This window comes from Typopeltis vanoorti, chromosome 10, assembly GCF_054136105.1.
Source record: "Typopeltis vanoorti isolate ZY-2024b chromosome 10, IOZ_Tvanoo_1.0, whole genome shotgun sequence".
NCBI classification, from domain to species: Eukaryota; Metazoa; Arthropoda; class Arachnida; order Uropygi; family Thelyphonidae; genus Typopeltis; species Typopeltis vanoorti.
The window spans coordinates 68,848,766-68,871,602 of NC_143558.1; the positions used below are offsets into that span (position 1 = coordinate 68,848,766).

The following is a 22,837-nucleotide window of genomic DNA, read 5'->3' on the forward strand; positions in this document are numbered from 1 at the left end:
TCATATTCAAATTTGAATAAGACACTTCAAATCATTGATATGAAGTGTCATAGCAATGATATGACATTTCATATCAATGGTGAATTGTGCACTTTAGGTTCACTAGTTTTGCTTTTGTTTGAAACAGATTCACGCATTATGTAACAACTAGGTAAAGTACACAATTCACCATTCAAAACATATTACTGAATCACTAAAAATCACAAAACAAGCAAAGCATGTATATCTATATGTACCCTATAAGAACTTTTTGACTGAGAGTATTACGTGTGATGTGCAATTGATCAGAATGTCTCTAGTGGTCAACTGCACATCACATGCATATCTTTTTTACTTTGTATCTCATGTGATACCTGATGAGATACAAAGATAATGTTCGCTCTTCTCTTAGTGGAGACAAAAACAAATCTAAAACATAAACAAAAAAAAGTCAAAATTTGAGGGATCTTGAAAAAATACATTTTTGTCAATATTTATTTTATGGTGATCTCTTATAGATTCCCAATGTTACTACCAAGTACACACTTGTCGCAAACACGTGGTTCATGTTTTGATACTTCGTTTGTTTAAAAAAATTTAAATAAATAAATAAATAATATATATATACCATATTTACTTGACTATAACTCGCACTTTTTTCCCCAAAATTAAAGATAAAAATTGTGGTGCGAGATATATGTGGGGATTTTTGGAAACTAAAGTTTTTCAGGAAAAAACTAAATTTACATTTATCATTAAATCTTCAATTTCATTATAATTTATAAATGCTCACATTATTTATAAAATTAATACATTTAAATTTTAATTATGGACATTATTTATGAGATCGGCTGCTCACCTTCACCACACGATGTATTTAAATATTTTAACGACAATGCTACTGTAATTAAATTAATTATTTCTGGCAAAATCATGTCCCAAGCTCTCAAAATCCAGTTGCACTAATGGTGATCTCTTTATCTTAATCCCCCCCCCCCACACACACACGCAATCCAAGATCGAGTAGAGGTCGATGCTCTCACTCCCACATTTCCTCTACTGGTTGCCTACATCTCTATGCATACGATTGGTGTATTATTAACAAAAGATGGCTCGACTTAACGATAAAGGCAAGCCGACGATTATGGAGTTGAGATGATGATTCTCTGCAACCACATTCCAAAATATTTGAAACTGCCATAACATTCGCTATTTTTTAAAGTTTTAAACTTTTTTCATGTGTACATTATATTATTATTATTATTGTTCCGAGCAACTCCAAGGCGTCGACAGACTCATCGAGGGAGGCCCTAACATCATGTCAAGAACAACTATTCAACATTCACACAGTATCTATCATACCTTGCCTTGAACTCATTCACGGTCGTAGCACCCACAACAGACACTGGAAGCTTATTCCACTCATTCACTACTCTCCAAGTAAAAAACCTAGCTCTAACACCCTTGTCAACCACGTTCTTGCCCAGCTTCCAATCATGGCCCCTAATCCTCCCCCCCACCAGTCATATTTTCAAAAATATCTTCTGGATCAATCTTATAGAAACCCTTCAGTAATTTGAATGTCTCAACCATATCACCCCTCCTTTGCCTATCGACCAATTTCTGCAACCCACAAATCTTCAACCTATTCTCATAAGGTTCATTCCACAGACCTGCTATCATCTTGGTCACTCGTCTCTGGATCCTCTCCACTTCCTCCCCATCACGAAGAAACCCTGGGGCCCATAACTGGGCACAGTAGACCAGATGGGGTCTTATCAAGGCTCGATACAGAGGAACAACAACTTGTTTGTCTCTGCATGTTAAAGTATTTTTCAGATATGTGAAACGTTTACATTTTTTTTTTGCAAATTAAATCAGGGGTGCGAGTATACACAAGGATGAGTTATATTCAAGTAAATATGGTATGTATGTATGTATGTATGTGTATATATATATATATACACACACACACACATAACTCACAGCCAAGCATATTTTGGCTCTGATTTCTTTATATGTTCAAAGAGAAAAATCATAGTAATCTGGATATCGCAGTAAGTAATATCACAATAAGGACACACGTAATGAAATTAGGGACAAAAAAAAAAGGTTGCCAGCCTCGTTGGCTGAGTGTTTGCATCTCTTGTTTTCAACCAATATGCTTTGGCTTTGAAAATTATGAGAGGAATGTGTGAACATCTTTAGGTGGAGGATGTGTGTTAGTGATCAGAGCAAGACCTCTACCTAATGCTTATCTAAATGGCTTAAAAAAAGTTCATATTTGGTCATTTGTTAGAGAAGGATTTGCAGATTATCTAATCCTTATCCTATCCACAATACAAACATTTCAAAAGTTTATAACCTGTCATGGTTGAGTTTCACAAAAAATAACAGATATCCATATCTTTTCTTCAGTTTTTATATCAGTTTTATGATTCTTTCATTCCTTGGATACTACTCGTGTTTCTGAATAAAATTCACAAATCTTCCATGGCTTTAGTTTAGTTACTTCCTTGCATAAACTTCCTTACATTTTTCCTCTATATTTTCCAAAGCACATACTGACTTACTAACTGGGAATTTGTAATATGATTCTTCTTCATCTCATGGAATGCTTCTTTAACTTCCTTATTTCTCATCATCATCAAATTCCTGACATGTCCTCCCCCCCACCAGTCACCCTCAAGTACCCTCAAGGGGTGTACAGGATATGATAGTACTACATGAAAAATTTACAACATTACTAACTTCCTATCTACAATTTTCCTCTAAATCAGTCTGTTACTTGTCAAGACTCCAACATTATCAGATCTTATATTTCTATCGTCTAAGGCACTTTGTACCATATCAATCCACCTATATCTTGGTCTCCCTCTGGGTCATTTTCCTGTCAACCTGGCAGAGAACACTTGCCTTGCTAAGCTTTCCATGACCATTCTGTTTAAGTGACCATACCACCTCAGATTAGCTCCGCTACCCGCATTCCTGGATGCTGACAATGTCTAGTTCTTTCCTAATATCCTCGTTTTTAATATGATATTGCCATTGATGCCATCTATTCATGGATATAATCTTTCTCAGGACTCTCATATCTGTGGTCTCTAGTCTTTGGTCAAGTGTTTTACTTCTGACCCAGCTCTCAGATCCATAAGATAAAACTGGTTTGAACACTGTCTCGTATACAGCTAATTTACTGTTCTGACTAATTTCTCTCTTATTCCATATGAATTCATTCAAATGACTTCCTACCATACCAGCTTTGTTGATTCTGTTGTCTATTTCCATATTTAATTTACCACCTTCACTAAAAATTATGCCTAACTAGCTGAAATGTTTTACTTGTTCCACAGGTTCACTGTTCACAACACATTTGACATTTTTCAACGATTCTACCTATTTTTATTGTCTTTGTCTTTTTATTGCCGATCTTCATACCATATCTATTACAACAGTTATTCAATTTAGTCAGGGAATCTTGCAAACTTGTAGTGGATTTATTTAGAAGTATAACATCATCCGCATAAAGTAAAGAACATACATTAACATCTCCAATTCTGATATCATGTTTAATACCACCTTCCTTCATAATGCGATCCATATAGATAATGTACATCCTTGTCTCACACCAGATTTAACATTAAATAATCTTCCTGTACTTCCTTCAATTCCAACTGCTGACTTGCAACTCAAATAAAGACTAAGTATTGCTTGATATAATGCCCCATTGACATATAACTGTAACATATTGAATAACATCTCTCTTGACACCTTGTCATATGCCTTTTCCAGATCGACAAAACTTAAATACAGATCATTGTTATATTCCCATGCTTTCTCAAATATTTGTCGTAAAGTGAAGATCTGATCCCGACAGCCCCTATTTGGCCTGAATCCAGCTTGTTCTTCACCAAGCTTTTCTTTCCCAATTCTTCTCAACCATTTCTCAAGTATACTGGCATAAATCTTGCCCAGAATACTCAGTAGGAAAATACCTCTCATCATATTCTCACATTCAGTTTTATTTCCCTTTTTATATATGGGTACTATTAGAGTTCTACTCCAATCATCAAGAATTCGTCCCTCTGTCCACGCCTTCTGAACTATGCAGTGCAGCCACTGTAAGACTTTTATACCATCATACTTCAGCAATTCTGGTCGAATATCATCTACTCCTACTGCCTTTGCACATTTCAGGTATTTGATGGCTTTTTCTACTTCAAGTATTGATATGTATTCCTGACTGTATGCCTGTTGAGTGTTTTTTACCACTGTGCTATCACTGCTTGTTTCATTTAGAAATTTTTCTAATTAATTACTCCATACTTCAAGGATATCTTTTTCTCCAAATTTTCATGTCACCTTTATCATTTCTAACTTCTTTTACAGCACTCTTTCCTCCATTTCTAAGCTTCTTCAACAACCTCAGAATATCTTACCAGCTACTTGCTATTTATTTTCTATGTTCTTGTCAAAGTTCTCCCATGACTTTTATTTAGCTAGTTTTACAGAGTGTTTAGCTTTCTTACATTTGTCTCTGTATTCTCTAAGAGCAAAAGCTGACTTATTTGTAAGGAACTTTTGATATGCTTTCTTCTTTTCCTTCACCGCCTCTTTAACTTCCTGTGTCCACCATGGAGTTCTGATTTTTCTATCCTTGCAGACAACCTCACAACATGCCTCTCTGGCCGAATCAATCAGGGTTTTCTTCAAGGTTTGCCACTAAATCTCCAAGGTTTGGTTCCTGTTCTCAAATTCTTTTATTTATTCTTCAATAATCTTTGTGTATTTTAGTCTACAGTTCACATCTGAGAACTGCTCAACTTTTATTCACTTTAAAATTTTCTTATGTGTTATTTTTTTCAATATGAAATTCAATTTTATCCTGCTCAAGACTAAATAGTGATCACTTCCAATTTCAAATCCTCTGTACACTCTGGTGTCCTGCACCAGGGAGAAAACATCACTATCAACAATAACATAGTCAATGAAACTTTTCTTATTCCTTGCCTCTTCCCTCCATGTGAATTTGTGCACATTTTTATGTTGAAACATGGTGTTAGTAATAACCAGTCCATGTGCTGAGCAGAAATCCAACAGGTATTTGCCATTATTATTAGCTTTGCTCTTTTCTCCAAATTTTCCCAAAATATTTTTGTATGTCTGACAATCATTTCCTAGTCTGCTATTTAGATACTCAACAAGAACCAACTTCTCCTTTTTCATTGTGTTAGTTGCTTTCTCTAAAGCATCAAAAAATTCCTCTACTTCTACCTTAGTAGAACCTTCTGTGGGACCATAGGCACAAATAAGTCTCATTGTTCAGTTCTCCATTCTGATATTTACCCACATCACTATACTTGTGACTGCCTGCCATTCAAGAAGATTAGCCTCGTATTTTGTGTTGAATACTATGGCTACTCCTTTTTTTCCTTGATTGTCATTGCCAGAATATAATATTTTGTATTTATTGCTCAGAAAGATCTCACCAGTTTGTCTTTTTTGTTTCAGTCACCCCTATTATGTCGATCTGGTACTTATCTAATTCCTCAGCTAGCTCCATTTCTTTGCCATTCAGGCTTCTTATGTTATTATTTACCATGCAGTTCTTATTTTCATATCTTTGCAAACAATCCACATGCTCTCTCTCAGTTGAGTCAATCAAAGCAGTCTTCCTCAGATTTTGTTGCTAAATTGATTTTTCGCACCCTCCTTTCTTCAATAATATTTGCATATCTCCACAATTCAGATCTAAGAGCTTCTCAAAGTTGAGCAGCTCTCAGATCAAAGATTTTCAAAACTTTTGTACACGTTTTTCCTTTCAATCAAGTTCATTTATATCTTGCTCAACACTTACTAAGTCACTTTGTATTTCTAATCCTGGGTATACTGTTGTATTCTGAACTTAAAAATACAAGATATCACTATGAATGAAAACATCTAAAATACAGAAGAAAATGCACAAAGGTTAGGCTATGTGAAGGAGAACAAAAGTTATTGGAAGAATTTGGTAAGAATACAGAAGACAAAGATCATGAAAGTGGCAAAATGTTGTGGAAGCTACTGAAAAAGTTTAGAAATGGTGGAGAATACTGGACGATATAAAGGTGACCTAAAAACAAAAGATAAAAACATTCTGGATGCCTGGAGTAATTACTTTGAAAAAATATATGAAATAAACAGTGACAAAATAGCAGAATAAAATATTGAAGAATGCAATCAAGTGTACATATCAATACATGAGGTAGAAAAAGCCATCAGAAAACTGACATGTGGAAAGATAGGTTAAGTAAATGATATTCAAACAGAAAATGCTCAAACATGGAACTATAAAAGTTTTTTAGGGCTACACTGCATAATTCAGAAAGCCAGTCAGTACACTGACTTCCAGGATTAAAGCTCTTGTAATACTATCAATAAAAAAAGGAAATAAAATAATGCTGGAATTAAAAGCAATTTCCTTACTGAACTAAGATTTATGCAGGCATACCACAGAAGAAAAATTTGGAAGAGAAACTAAGGAGAAGTTAGGTTCAGGACAAACAGGGGGCTGACAAGATCAGATTTTCACTTCAAAACAAATAGTTGGGAAATCATGGGAATGTAACAATGATCTGTATTTAAGTTTGGTAATCTGGAAAAGGTGGCAAAAGAAAAATTGTTCAAAGCATTACTATTATATGGAATAAATAAGACATTATACAGCCTACACTTAAGTTATAAATCAGCAGCTGGAAATGAGGGAGGTACAGGAAGATTTGATGCAAAATCATGTGTAAGACAAGGTGCACATCACCTGCACTCTTATAAATCATCTATATGGATATCTTGAGGGGAAAGTGGGATTAAACCTGATAGCAAAATTCGAGATATTCAACTCACCTCTTTACTTACACTTCTCAATAAATCCAGGAAAAGTTTTCAGCATTACTGAACCAAACTGAATAATTGCTATAATAAATTTGGCATGAAAATCAACAATAAAAACACAAACTATGTAGGGAAAAAAAAAAAAAAAAAGAGGTAGAAACATGAAAAACATCACCTACATTCTCACTGAAGAATCAATATAAAACAAAACATTTTAGTTATCTAAACAAAATTATTAATGAAGATGGCAAAATATAGAGATTAACAGACAACAAAAAAACAAAGATGGCACAGAAAGGAGATAGATGAAAAAATTTATACAGAATACGAGAGAAATTAACCAAACCACTAAAATAACAAAAGCCAGTATTCATACAATAACATACATACATATATGTACACATGCATGGAAAATGATGATACTAAGAAGGAATTTGACATTTGAAATGTTTGAGAATGTCAAGTATTTGATGCTCAAACATGTAAGAATGCAATCACACTGAATGTGCTCAGCATACTGAGTGAAAATTCTATGAATAAAGAAATATTTTTATATAAGTAACCTATTTTCATAATATCAACATACATCTTAACATTTCAGTTTTCCTCGAAGAGCATACAAATCTTCAAATTAAAAAAAGTCTTACTCTGCCCTAATGCCAAGATATACATATGGTACTAATATACTATGTGTGTTACAACAGTTGATTATCAATCTACTCAAGAATGGGATAATTTGGCTTCTCAGTATATGTTTAACATTTCACGAACCAGCTTAGGTAATAAAGTATTTTAAAAACATTTGAAATTAGCATTAATGCACTAAAAATTAAATGTTAGAGAGAAAACCAATTATTTGCTAAACATCGTCTTAACATTAAATATAAGAATAAACCACCAAATATTCATAACTCCTTTTATATCTAGCATATGTATCTAAAAAAAAGAAAGTTTCTACAGCTCAAATTCCATTATGTATGTGTATACATACCATACGACCTTGCATAGATTTTACAGTAGACATAAATTCACTAGTTCTGTCTCGACATGTCATTTCTTGTAAATGATCAGGAGAAGTTATAACGGAAGCTTTTGAGGAATCTGTTTGTAAAATGAAATTTTGTACCCTATTAAATGCTAAACTATCTTGAACTTCTTTATCTGTTTCTGACGTAGTTCTTCTGCGCCGAGTAATCATTGGTAAAAAGAATGACTATCATACAAAAGATGTAGCACCTAAAAGTAAATAATTGTACAAGTTTTAAATAAAACAAGCTTCCATTAAAAAAAATTATGCAAACTAAATACATTTTAATTTACAGAAAGTGCTGCTTTGGAAATTAAAACTACAATCCCTTTGCTGATTGATTAGGGTACAAAAACTGAAGAAATGACATGGATTAAAATTGTGATTCTTAGTTGTTAGAATCAAAACATGGGAATAGTAAAATGAACATTTAGAACAACTGAATTACACAAAAGTTTAGCAGAAAAACAGCATGTCATATCAGATGCCACTTCACTGGAAAAGAGCTAGACTCTCATCCCATCTGTGACTGGAGAATTTTCTATCTCAAGCTAACAAACCTAGTCCATCTTGTATGGAACCAATCGTGTTTTTTTCATCCAAAACCTAAATTTCTACCTTCTGCTAAGGTGTTTCAGCATCACCACCAAAATAGCTAAAGTTGTAAAGAATCTTTTCCCCTTACAGCAAAAAAAAAAAACCTATTTGTTATATTTGTTAATGTCAACTGGCAGTAAAAGGGATCAACAAATAGAAGCAACAAAAGCTAAATTAAGATTACTTTGGAAAAAAGTGAAGAGAAGACTCAATAAATTTTGATTACTGAATTAATATATGCAAAAGTGATTGTTCAACTAATGAGCAGCCATTTTACTAAAAGCTATCAACCTGGTATATGCTATGAGGAATCTTGTGGATGAGGAGGAAGTACTGGAGCTGTTGCACAAACTAATAAGAATTCTGCAATAGAACCTGATGAGATATCAGCATAGATACTAAAAGTGGGTTCAGCTGAACTGGCTATTCCCTTGACCAGGCTATATAATTTGAGTCTCAGAATGGAAGATTCTACAGGAGTGGAAAGAATATATGGTAATCCCATTGCACAAGGGTGGTGCAACAATCCAACTATCAACCAATCAGTATCTCAGGAGTGGTGAAGATTTTGGAAAAGTTGGTTAGGACTTGCATTCAGAAATGGGTTGACAGAGAATCTCTACTTTACAATGGGTTTACTAAGGGAAGGTCATGTTTTAGCAACTTGCTCACATTCTATAATAATGTTACCACTGAGTCAGACAAGGGGAATGAATACATCATGATATTTTTGGATTTTGTTAAGACTTTTGACAGAATACAACATGGAATTGCCAGACTCCGTGTCATGTAATAACAATAATAGGAATACTATTACATAAATTGGAGAATATGGATTGAATTATAAATGATTGGCATGGATAAGAGGATAGCTGACTGACAGATATCAAAAAGTGGTATATGGGGGGGGGGGGGTGAATCTGAAAGATTCAAGGTGACCAGTGATGTGGCTCAAGGATCAGTCCTTAGTCCATTGTTATTCAATCAGTACATTAATGACATTGGGAAGGATTTGACATGTGACATACAGCTATTAGCTGATGATGCAAAGATAGGTAGGATAATCAGGAATCTGGCTGATATGCAGTACTTGTAGAATGATCTGAATAGGCTGGAATTGTGGGCATGTGAAAATAGCTGTCATTTCAATGTTAATAAATGTAGTCATACACTGTAGTGTGATTAGATATGCTTGAAAAAAAAAATTGATGAGGCTAGGGATCTTGGAGTGTTAGTAGACAGAAACTTGAAGTTCAAGGGTCATATGGCAAAAACTGTAAATAGAACTCAGAATATAATGTCAACTGAAACAAACCTCATCATGTAAAGATAAATCATTTTGCCTGTTTTACAAGGCCTTGATAAGACCCCACTTAGACTACTGCATGCAGGTCTGGTCTCCGTGGTGATTCTGATACAGTGGAGTGTGCAAAGGAGAGTATCAAAAATTATATCAGGATTGTGGAGTACTGATTATGAAGAGAGATTGAGAATTTGTAGGCTGCAGACACTAGCAAACAGGAGAAAGAGGGGTAATATGATTGAGGGTTAGAAACTTCTGAAAGGGCTATACAGAATTTCAGTACATGAAATTTTTTATTTTATGGAGGATGGGGAAAGGACACAAGGGCATCCTTGGAAATTGAGAATGAATGCTGTCAAGACAGGGGTGAGAGCTAGATTTTTCTCTCATAGTGGTGCATGATTGGAATTGATTGCTGTTGGATGTTATGTGTGCAAGTAGTGTGAATGAACTGAAGAGGTATGACAGCTGGTGCAAATAATATGGCCTCCCTCTACGAGTTCCTGAATCCCTGGAGTTTTCTCTTAATAATAATAATAAAATGATGTGCTGCTAAACGAAGATAAGATTGTTGAAGAGAGCACTGATTAGATTTTAAATGTAGAAAACAATATTACTAACATAATAAGAAGTACAATAAGGGAAGAACGTCTTATAAGTATGGATTTACATATAAGCCTCACTCGTAATTCAGTCTTCTCCAAAAGACAATTTTCAACTGTTCAAGAAATGCATCAACAAATCCATTCTTATCCTATTACTTACACATGGCAGTGATGTGCTATAAGGAACTGTGATCTTTTGTATGTGTGGGTTTGATATATATTAAGAATGTGTCAAAAGGCTGAAAAACATGAGTTGGTTGTCAGCATATTAGTTTGATGAGCTTGGATGGTGGTGGGCATTAATCTACAAGATAAGTAACATCAATAATGCTCTTTCAATATAATGTGGCAGAGTCTATAGTTGTTATGTTTTTAGCTTTGACTAATTTACTTTCTCTTAATTTCTCAATTCATATCTGCCAGCTGACATGCATTATATTTAAAAATATAGGAAAGAAAGATCTCCCATAATAGTGGTACTGCAAGTTTCTGATCTCTATATCAAAATAAAGATGGTGTCATGTAATATCTGCATTTTATCAGTAAAATGATTTGTTTTAAACAGGCGAACTAAAGAATGCAACCTACATTCAACAAGTAGCATTTTAAATGGTTTGGAGTAGGTACTATCTTGTATATATAATGCATTATTTTTAATAGGTCTTATCTACATATTCATATCTCCTTCCTTGTGTGCACATGTATATATATGTATGCGTGTGTGTGTATACATGCATGCACACATGATTTTCTTATACAAAATGAATGCACACCTTTTTTTTTGTTACTGTTTAAGCCATATCCTTTGCCTTCATATAACCCTAGCTTACCAATATCAACACAGTGGCACCAAAGAATTTTAAAAGACTTAATAAAGTATGCTATCAAAACTTTAATGGAATTAAATGGTTACAACCTTCATTAAATCCAATAGATAACTGACACCTAACACCTATAGATTCTTTGCAAGACCACAGGTTTCCACTCCCTTATATTTCTGCCATCTCTCTGAACCTATGGTAGCATTGAAGAAGTTTCACCTTTATCCCACATTTTCCTAACAACAAAATTTCTCATTTGTTACCATCTACAAAAGACAATATTGTCACCAGATCCCTTGTGAATGTACTCTGAAATACTTTGGGCAAGGCCATTCTGTAGAAAAAAGAATTAATGCACATCAATGCTACACAAACTCAAAGTCTGGTTTGGCATTGCACACTATTGATACTAACTATGCCATCCTGTGAAATGAAGCTAATCTACTCCATAGATGTAGTTTTAAATATGAACACTTTTATCAAAGGAAGTTGTGAAACTCTTTACACCAGCATAATCTGATTGGAATGATTTATGTCTGTCTCTCTCTAAAGTTTGGGAAATTCTTGTTTAATGTAAACATCAGAATTAGTTTTTTTTTTTATTTTAAATATATTATTTTTCTAATACACAACAATTGATTTTAACTGAAAACCACTTCTTGCATTTACCTTATACTCCTGTTCTTTGAACTGCCTGATGTACTTTCAGTTTTAGTATGAAATGTTGTTTATTATTTTAACGGTATAATAGAACACAGAAACTAAGTAAATAATTAATTTATTAACTTGATGCTGATATTTCGCTGGTATTATAACCAGCATCTTCAGAGCACAAAAACACTGTTTGTCACAATACGCGAGACTAAAACAACATGGTGTACATTAACAAAATTGTAGCAGCAACACAAAGACTAGAGTCCTGATTTTGGCGCCCTCTATCTGAGAAAAAAAAAAAAAAAAAAACGCTATCATATATTGCTAGAGTCCTAGAAAAGTGCTAGTTTTTCCTTAATATGACTGTCTCCCAGATCTTCGGCAAGTTAATACAACCATATTTGTTGAGATTTGGGGTGTGTTTTAGGGCTTCTGTCGCCTCTAAGAACAATCTCTCTGATTTATATGGGTTTCTGTGTAGTACTTTTGTGTTTTTCCAGTTGATCCTGTGTGCAGGGGTATCCAGAGCATGGTCTGCTAGGCCCGACTTCCCATAATGATATTTCCGGACGTATCGTTTATGTTCGCTGATGCGGATATTCACAGTTCTTCCTGTTTGACCGTAGTAGGCTTGATTGCATGAGCAGGGTACTTGGTAGACTCCTGGATGTGATAAAGGAGGAATGCTGTCCTTGGGTGAGCGGATGAGGGTGGCTAATTTGCTACATGGTCTGAATGTAGTGCTTAGTTTATGTTTAATGAGAATTCTTGAGATCTTTTCGGATCTTTTCGGAAATATCAGCATCAAGTTAATAAATTAATTATTTACTTAGTTTCTGTGTTCTATTATACCGTTAAAATAATAAACAACATGTTCGACGAACACATAAGTCTGTCCACACGTTTAGTATGAAATATCTGTACTTTTCATTAATGTTTATTATTGTGGTTATCAAGTTATTTTCATTGTATGATCATTATGCCACAGGTACCTTTAAAGATTAAAGTCTGGCATAGCTATTGCACACAAACATTATTATTACGTGACACCTCCAGGGAGTCCAAGGACTCATCGAGGGATGGTATCTACTCTACACTACAACTCTGTCTCCACCACTTAATTCCCCAACTGCAACTATGCCAATGTCATCTACCGCCCCACCACCAATAGTATTTCCACAAACATCCATGCCCACACTGTCTCCACCACTTAATTCTCCAACTGCAACTATGTCAACGTCATCTACCGCCCCACCACCAATAGTATTTCCACGGACAATCACAAACATCCATGCTCACAGTGGAATTCGAACCCGCAGCCCTTTGGCTGGAGAGCGAATATGCTAACCACTCGGCCAACCAGGCCTTTAAATAGCATATTGCAATGCTATGTTGCTATCTATGAAATACCTCGATAAAAAAATAAAGCATCACAGTAAATTATTCTTGACAAGAAATTCTTGTTTACTCCTTTACCCAAGTGTAAGCAGACAAAGACTGTACATCAAGTATCTCCACAGCTAGGTTACTTTTATAGACAGTTGATTTCAACATCAACTGCCTCAGTAAAACTTTCTACAACTATCTCCGATCTACAGTATTTTAATAATAAGGTGACACACCTTTTTAGTACATATATATATATATATATATATATATAGAAAATGACTTTTACTTTAATTCAAGCCTTGGTATCTTTCTGGGTCTGGCTCACACCAATGAAATCTCAATAAAGGTTGAAACTAATTTATTTAAAATAAAGAGCCAATAGGCTTCATTTTGGCAATGTAAACATTTAAATTAAGGGGATATTAAATCACACATTGTTTTAAAATCGAATAAGAAACTCAAAGATCGGAATCAAGAAACCGGTCTGGGTAGTGACCTCCCACCATAACATAACGTATAACATCATACATCTCCTAGGAGATGGGTTTTACATTATGTGAAATACTAAGAATAGCGATCAGAACTTTCTCCACCTTTGCTGCAAGTTGCCTAGTTTGTACTACGTACTTGAACTATATGCTTTAGCTTACGCTAGTAGTCGCCGATACTTTTATAGTTACTATATCGGCATGAAACTCTTTGATTCTGATCTTTGAGTTTCTTATTCGGTTTTAAAACAATGTGGGGTTGAAACTAATCTTGGTACTGACCATTCCCATAATATATAGCAACATACATGTCAGAAAGGAAATATGCTCTGCATTATGGGATACTGAGGCAACTGATATGAAGTCACCAGCCTCTATATACAACTTGCATAATCATAACAACACTTCATGCACAAACTTTGTTTGCTTACATTTGAGTAAAGAATAAAGAAGAATATAATTTCTTGTCAAGTATTATTTACTTTAACTAACCAAGTGAAAAAAATACTTTCCACAAAAATATCACAGTATATGTATCATGCAATGATGCTGTTACTAAAAACTTTCATTGAAATATCAGAATACTGTTTCCACTTAAACTCATGATAGCCATGAAGTGAAGTTCTCATCTACCCAATTCTGTATTCTATTCCTAACAAATGTAAACATAAAGATATGCTCACATGTTGGTGGTTATTCAAAATACAACTTCATAGTATAAATAAAAGCTCATTAGTTTCTTTTCTAATGTCCTTTTCAACAATCTTGGAAAGGACATTAGCTCCTTTTCAAGATTGTTGTAGACGGTTGTAACCTGTGCCCTAAAGATGGCAAGTTGAAATCCAACAAAATATTAGCAACCCAATAAATTATTTTGTTTTTATTGGTGTTGTTTATATCCAATCCGACCTTATCCAAAGTCTACCTAACTTGATGTTCCTGTCATAGTATTCCCTCTTTATGCAGAAGAACTTTTTTTTATCCTCTTTACACTCCTAAGGGACCTTGCTGTAAAACCAATTAAATAGCAGCATTAATAATGTTATTAATTCTTTATTTTGCAGTAAGGTCCCTTAGGAGTGTAAAGAGTGTAATTACATTACTGATATCTACATGTTACATATTTCAAAGATAAAATGTTAATGTTTCAAAATAATGAACTAGCACCTCTGATTCCTCTAAATATTAAGATTCTTTCTACACTACTCTTTCCTCTATTCCTTCTAAGGTTTTCCAGAACATTTCGCCACCTTCCTGATATTTACCTTCTATTCTTTGCTTCTTACATTTTTCTCTGTATTTTCTCAGATATGCTGAATTGGTAAGTTCTACCTTATTTATTTATTTATTTATTTTTTTAAATGACTACCTCTAACATTCTGGGTCGACAAAGAAGTACCAATTTTCTATCTTTGCAGACAACTTCACCACAGGCCTCTCTTGTTGAATCGATCACTGTTATCTTCAGAGTCTGATAGAGTCTCTAAGATGAAAGGGACAGTAGTTGTATTGGCATTATATGGGCAAGATAAGCTGATTTTATATTTATTATGACAACAATGAATAATTTTTAGATTGAGTGCTGCTGCTGTGTGATATTTGTAATTGGAATCTGGTGTTTGGTTAAATTTTTTAGAGAGTATTATCTTAAATTCTCTGTATATTGTTTAGTGCTCTGAAACAAAATGACAATGAGATGACTGTTAAATAGGTCAATGCAAAAGACAAAGTAAATGGCATGGATTTTTTGTAATATGTATGCATAGAAAAATGTTGCAGATATCTTTGCAGAGGTTGAATGAAATAAAGGAGTGAATATGAGTGCAGGAAGTGTGATATGCTGATGGACCATGAGGCTTTCCTTGAATTAGAGTAGAGAACATGGTATCATAAGTGAAACAGATGTTGTGGAAGATTGTATAAATGTTAAGAAAGTGTGTGAGAATGATGACGGTGCAAAACAGGGTGAAATTAACAGTAAAATGGTGAGTGGGGTTGACAATGAAAAGCACGTGCAACTGATGGTAAGATAGTGAGAGTGAATGACACAAGGTTTGAAAGCCTAGTTGGTGAAGACAAGGCAAAAGATGAAGTGGAATGAAATGAAGAGAATTGCAGATACAGGGATTTGATTATTAGAGAAGGTGAATGTGATGACAGAGGTTTTGTGTTCTGGGAAGTAGAATGAGTAGTGATTGTAGCATTGGATATGAGGAGTAAGCAAACAAAAGAGTAAGTAGAGGTAGTAAGAAGAAGACTTGATTAGAAACAAAGAGAATGCAAGACTGGATATCAGAAGAGTGTTCAGAAGAATGAAAGATAACAGTGCGATAGGAAATGTGTGTTAGCCAGGTATGACAGTGATGAGATGAGGTGGAGAACAAGGAAAAATGAATGATATATCATTCATTATATAACATATTAGCAGAAATATGTGAAGAGAGTGAAGTTTATAAATGTATGGGATGCATTTGAAGGATGAATGGAACTGCATAAAAGAGACAGACTGCATTTGAATAGTTTTGGTGCAGGTCATCTGGAGAGATGGCTCCTGGAAGGGAGAGTAATGAGTGCAGAGAATTGATCCAAGTAAGTAAGAAGTAATGTGGAAGAGCAATTTATGAATAAAGAAGTGGATATTATGAATGTAGATAATGAGAAAACAATGTGCAAGACAGAGAAACAGGCAGTAGGGGAGCTCAGCATGGCCCTATGATGTTTTTCTATTTTTCATGAAGATAGAAAAGGTAAAAAGGAAAGTGGAGTGCTGTTGATGATAGAAAAGGAGTTTTGCCCATGCAAGTGGGAAACAGAGGCAGTTTTAGAAATAGAAATAATGGTTTTGAGGCAGTATGGTTTGAGATAGAGTTGAATAGAATGAAATACTCAGATGTTGCTATAGACCTGGTAATGTGGAGGGTAGTGATCATGAAGTGTATAAGCAAATTAGCCAAAAAAATAGGAAATGGATAATCAATTATGAGTGATTTTAATTATGGCAATATAGAATGGGATGATGTGATAGTAACCAGAAGTAAAGAAACTGAATTTATTGTTTCTGACAGACAACTACTTGAGGCAGTATGTAACAGAGGACATTACAAATGAGATGTGAAATCTCCCTCCACTTGGTGAGTAACTATGAAGTAATTATGGATGGTTGCCAGCCATGTAAGGACCTCTGTGATGAAAGGATATATATGGAATTACAAGGCTGGTGATTATAAAAAAACTAAGGACACAGCTTTCAGCAGTATCATGGAATGAGATGGGTGGAAAGGAAATCAATGTTTCTTGGACACAATTCAAGAGCTATTTAGAAGTAATGCTAATATCTAAATGTATTCCAAAGGTCAGAATGTTAAATAAGGTAGGTGTGAAATGAATGAATGAAGAGATTAGGCATGCAATACAGAGGCAACACAAGATGAATGGTAATGATCAGTTCCACGATGAGTACAAAGAACAGGCAAGGCTAGCAACTCAGTTGGTAAAGGGTAGCAAAAGTGGACTATGAGCAGAAGTTAGATAACAAAGTCAAAAAACCTAGGGAGAGGGAGTTCTTTTGACATAGAGCCAGCAGAGGAAAGAATAATTATGGAAGAATGACACTAATTGAAGAAAATGGTAAACTAAACCGCTGTGGAGGATATACAGGGTGACCCATAAGTCACAAAAGTTTAAACATTTAATAACTTTATTATTAATTATTTATTATAATTATTTTTTTGTTATAATGAAATACAGAACCCGGAGTTTTTTTTATTATTAGTTATGAAAAACCACATCATGTAAATGCTTTCCATTTTCAGCTTCACAAAGAAGGGTCTTTTCTATGTCATGTTCCATGAGAGCTAGTAATGTTTCTAGCTGAAGTACCCCAATTTCTGCATGAATATTCTCCTTCAGCTGTTGGATTGTCTGGGGCCTATTGACATATACCTTTTCCTTCAGATAATCCCCATAGGAAGAAATTGGGAGCAGTCAGATCTGGAAAATGTGATGTCCAATTAAATGCAAAATTTCTGATATTAAAATGACATTTTCAATATTATGCATGATTTTGGTTCATTGTTGGGTTGTGAACTTTTCCATAATTAATTTCCAAAATGTTCCTTAGAATACCTAAAAAAAAAAAAAAAAGTTATTCACATTTTAAACTCCCTTCATGACTTATGGGCACCCTGTAGTTGAGATACTAAATGAGCAGTTCATATAGGGATTTCATCCTTGTGAGCATATCGTCCGTGTGGTTAGCCTACGGGCCATGTGCTTCACAGCCATATGCCTGAGGAAGGTTCGATTCCTATCAGCAACGTGAGGAGCTTAAGGATCTTCCTCAGCCATAGCCAAGTTAGCTGGCCTTGGGAATGGACAGCAGGGCCCCCCCCCATCCATTTATCTGGGTTTTTCATCTCGAAAGGAGGCAAACTGGCCCCTCGAACACACATGGATACAGTCATGAATATCGCCTTCAGGGGATGCAGCAGAGGAGTGGCGAACTGGCTGCATTAATATGCCAGTAACCCCCCCTCATTAGGATGGGACCCAATCCGTCCTAGATGGATGAGAGGGATAGAATAGGAGGAGCATAACATCATATGGAATTTTTGAGTGCAGTGGAGGGGGGGAAGGGAAGAGACTGGCTGAGTGGTGTTACTGAAACAAGACCAAAACAAGTGAGATTCTTCAAAATAACTATATGGTGTTGCATTCAAATACTCTCCAAAGTCTTCATCCTCAAGTTCCAGTGACCAGACCTGAGCACAGTAATCAAGATGTGGTTTGATTAGAGCTTTTTAGAATGGAAAATCCACAATCTCTGCTACTCAACATCTTCAGCACTGCAGCAATCCTGTGGGTTATTCACCACCTTTACAATGCATCCCTCTGCACTTTATTATCACCTGCAAGATCCCTTCATCCTCCAGAATAGTTCCACCAATAAAGGATGCTATTCTACAATCTGCAGATAGCAAATTTCAAAACCTTACAATTAGATGCATTCCAATTCATTTCCCCACCTTTCGAGCCACAATAGTGGTACCCTCTCAAATTTCTTTACAAAATCCAGAAAAACGGTGAATGCTTTCCCTCCTCAAACATTCTTGTTATTTTATTATAAAATGCAACTAGATTACTTAAAGTATGTCCCTGTGTCCTTAACAAATCCATGCTGACTTTCACAAATATCATCTCATCTACCCAATTCTGTATACAAGCTCTTAGTAATTCTCCCAGATCTTTATCACAGAAGAAATACAAACTGGTTTATATTTGGCATCTCCATTTTGCCAACACTCTTATGTAATATCATTATCTTACTTTCCTAAACTTACTCTTGTATCTATAAATGGCATGTGTTCTGACTAGTTTGGTTATTTTGTGGGATGAAAACCCAAGTTCCTTAAAAGAAAGGTCCTATCACTCTCCTTAGATAGCAGAACTGTTATAAAGATTTTAGGTATCCTAGAGAGGATTTGAACCTATGTCTTTCCAACCAAATGGCATCATGGACTATGCTATGGAGGCTCTTTTTTCATTTAACAGCACAATGGATCATCCAAATAAGCCCACACATTTTCAGTGAGTTCCACTGACTGGAGTCCCAATCATTTTCACCAGTTATAAATTTAAATATTAATTTTAGATTACAATTTAAATGTCTAAGATCACAAGATCAGTACTTTTTTCATAACTTGCCTTCAGGTAATTGGCCCATATTTTCTTCAATAAATACTAGCCCACTGATCCCACATGTGATGTATCTATCTCCATACTATTATGTGTCATGTTTGATGGTCAATTGAAGATTAACCAGTTCAAGCTTCTATGGTTTATGCCATATTACTGATCCTGTGGAAATTAACAAATTAAACCTGATCATGTGAAGGCTGCATGTTCAACCATGTTATATCATTTTCCTTCGTAAGCTTATGCAAACTTTTTTTTTTCTTTCCCACCGACATTGTTTAATGGTCAGTTAACTTATGGGTAGCTATTAAAGATGAGCCTTATTAATGCATCTCAAGGAAACCCTCTGTTGCAGTTTTAGTTTACTTTTCTGCTTCACTTTTTTTTTTTTTAATTATGTTTTCCTCAATCATATATATATATATATATATATATATACGTAGAAAGTATTTTTACCTTGGGTATAAATATGTTAAAGATACCAAGCAATTTTAAACCTGGTTTTTACTCCATTTCCCAAGTAAGCAAACAGACTAAAAGTCAAGTTTGCGCCTGCAATTGATGCAAGTCTAACTGATCCCACAGGTAGTGCAGGACCAGGGCAACTCGTGGCAAAGGTGGAACAAGCTCCGATCACTAATCTTAATATTTACCCTTAATGCCAAAACACATCTCCAAGAAGGGGATGTATGATGTTTTGTATTAAAGGAAAGGGGCCACTACCCAGACCGGTTTCGACCTTTCTTGAGGTCTCGTCAGTGGGAGCTAGGCTAGAAATACCAAGATTTAGTAATAAACAGAGCTTGTAAGTATTTCACCAAAACGAGTTACCATAAGGTGTTTTAACCTTATTAAATAAAAATCTCTGGAGGAGATATAAATGTAGAAAGTATTTTTACCTTGGGTATAAATATGTTAAAGATACCAAGCAATTTTAAACCTGGTTTTTACTCCATTTCCCAAGTAAGCAAAACTTGACTTTTAGTCTGTTTGCTTACTTGGGAAATGGAGTAAAAACCAGGTTTAAAATTGCTTGGTATCTTTAACATATTTATACCCAAGGTAAAAATACTTTCTACATTTATATCTCCTCCAGAGATTTTTATTTAATAAGGTTAAAACACCTTATGGTAACTCGTTTTGGTGAAATACTTACAAGCTCTGTTTATTACTAAATCTTGGTATTTCTAGCCTAGCTCCCACTGACGAGACCTCAAGAAAGGTCGAAACCGGTCTGGGTAGTGGCCCCTTTCCTTTAATACAAAACATCATACATCCCCTTCTTGGAGATGTGTTTTGGCATTAAGGGTAAATATTAAGATTAGTGATCGGAGCTTGTTCCACCTTTGCCACGAGTTGCCCTGGTCCTGCACTACCTGTGGAATCAGTTAGACTTGCATCAATTGCAGGCGCAAACTTGACTTTTAGTCTGTTTGCTTACTTGGGAAATGGAGTAAAAACCAGGTTTAAAATTGCTTGGTATCTTTAACATATATATATATATATATATATATATATATATATATATATATATATTTGTTGTTGTGGGATGGCCTCAATTCTGTCCACAATGCTAAGCATCGCCTTATCAAATGAACTTTCACACGTCTCACATATAATTGCTAGCTGTCAATGTTCAAACATGAGACTTTTGTCTCTGCAATCCATATCACCACAGCTAATGCCACATTCATGGAATGTGCATCTGGCACAAATAACATGGTGCTCAGCAAGTTTGTAAATGAATGTTATTCACTAAAGGTGTCTCTGAACTGAAGGCTGCTCAGCGCATGTAACGAAACTAAATTCTCGGATCACACGGATTCATAACTTTATTGCATTAACTTATCATTTTACAATATATTAACTGTATACTTTCTTTTATTTATTTATTTTTTTTGTCATGTCTGAAGTGCGTCAAGAATCATACCTATCGGAATACTTTTCGTTCTGCAACAGCTGCAAACAGTTTTACCACACAGCTGCGAAAGCATTAATCAAGCGAAGATTGAAATGTTTCGCTGTAACTCACAACAAATCAACAAAAACTACTTATGTAGACCTACTTATATTGAGTGATCAGATTATAAGAAATCAAATGTCCATTTGGATGACGGGAAACGAGAAGACATTTACACTGAACTAATTGTTTAGTTATGACAAACGCTTCTAAACACATCGAAGGGGTGAGGAGGTTTATAGTATTAACAATTAAATAAACTAAAAATAAACCCATTAATATCAGGTAAGAAAGCCCGTTTAATAGTATTTTGCTTGTAAAATATATCTTGAATTTTATAATTAAGAACTTTTTAATAAACCGGGGCATTGACTTATTGTCAGACAATAAGTCAATATTATATTGTGTAATTTATTATAAACTAAGGTCTTTTCAACCTCAATAAGGGTTATATGAATATATTAAATGAATAAACTATTCCATATTAGAAAACTTACTTCAACTCAAACTTCTTATGGACAAACATCCACGACATCTCCTACGTCAAAATACGACGATCATCTGCTTCTTGTAACTTCCTGTAAATGCTGCCATATAGCGAGAGAAATAAAAATTAATCGGACTGATAAATTCCGAAACTATTTATGTTTTCTTAAAATAAAAAGTATAATATCATTTAATTAATTAATAAGTGTATGATGATATATATATCAATGGCAAGCCCTGAAGAAAACAATGATTGATTCAGCCAGAGAGGCGTGTGGTGAGGTTGTCTGCAAAGATAGAAAAATCAGAACTCCATGGTGGACACAGGAAATTAAAGGACCAGAAAAGAAGAAAGCAAATAGAGTGTTCCTGGCGAATAAGTCAGCTTGTGCTCTTAGAGAATACAGAAACAAATGCAAGAAAGCTAGACACTGTGTAAAACTAGCTAAACAAAAGTCATTGGAAGACTTTGGTAAGAACATAGAAAATAAATATCGGGATGGTGACAAAATATTCTGGAGGCTGTTGAAAAGCTCAGAAATGGAGGAAAGAGTATTGTAAAAAGAAATTAAGAGATGATAAAGGTGACATGAAAACTAGAGAAAAAGTCCTTAATGTATGGATTAATTACTTATTCAATATCATCAACAGTTCAATATCTATCCATTTTTAGACTTGGAAACCCAATAAAATGTTTCATTTCTCATTGTTTCTTCTCTGCCTCGAATATTTCTGAGGCAGTTTTTTCTAGTTTAAATCGGAATTTCGGACACAGTTCCTGTTCTTTTAAAGTTATTATTTGATGGAGCAGATAGCACAGAATACACAGTCAATCACGCTTTGCAGGATATTACTTTTCAGTAATCATCATCATATCCCCTCATCCATCCTACCTAGGACGGGTTGAGCTCTTCCCTACCCGAGGAGGCTTACAGATAATTGGTGCAGCCGGGTCGCCACTCCT

At 34.8% G+C, this 22,837-nt stretch overlaps 1 protein-coding gene across 1 annotated transcript in view; it reads right to left on the bottom strand.

The window, feature by feature from the left end:
* Syx5 (syntaxin 5) overlaps nucleotides 1–22,015 on the bottom strand; it is a 202,696-nt gene extending 180,681 nt beyond the window's left edge. The window contains exons 1-2 of the mRNA XM_090398913.1: nucleotides 21,885–22,015; nucleotides 7,841–8,085 (exon numbers count right to left, since the gene is read on the bottom strand). Coding sequence (XP_090255039.1) covers nucleotides 7,841–8,047 — 207 coding nt within the window. The 5' untranslated portion in view covers nucleotides 8,048–8,085; nucleotides 21,885–22,015. The remainder of the gene's footprint in view (nucleotides 1–7,840; nucleotides 8,086–21,884) is intronic.
* Nucleotides 22,016–22,837: the final 822 nt, after the last annotated feature.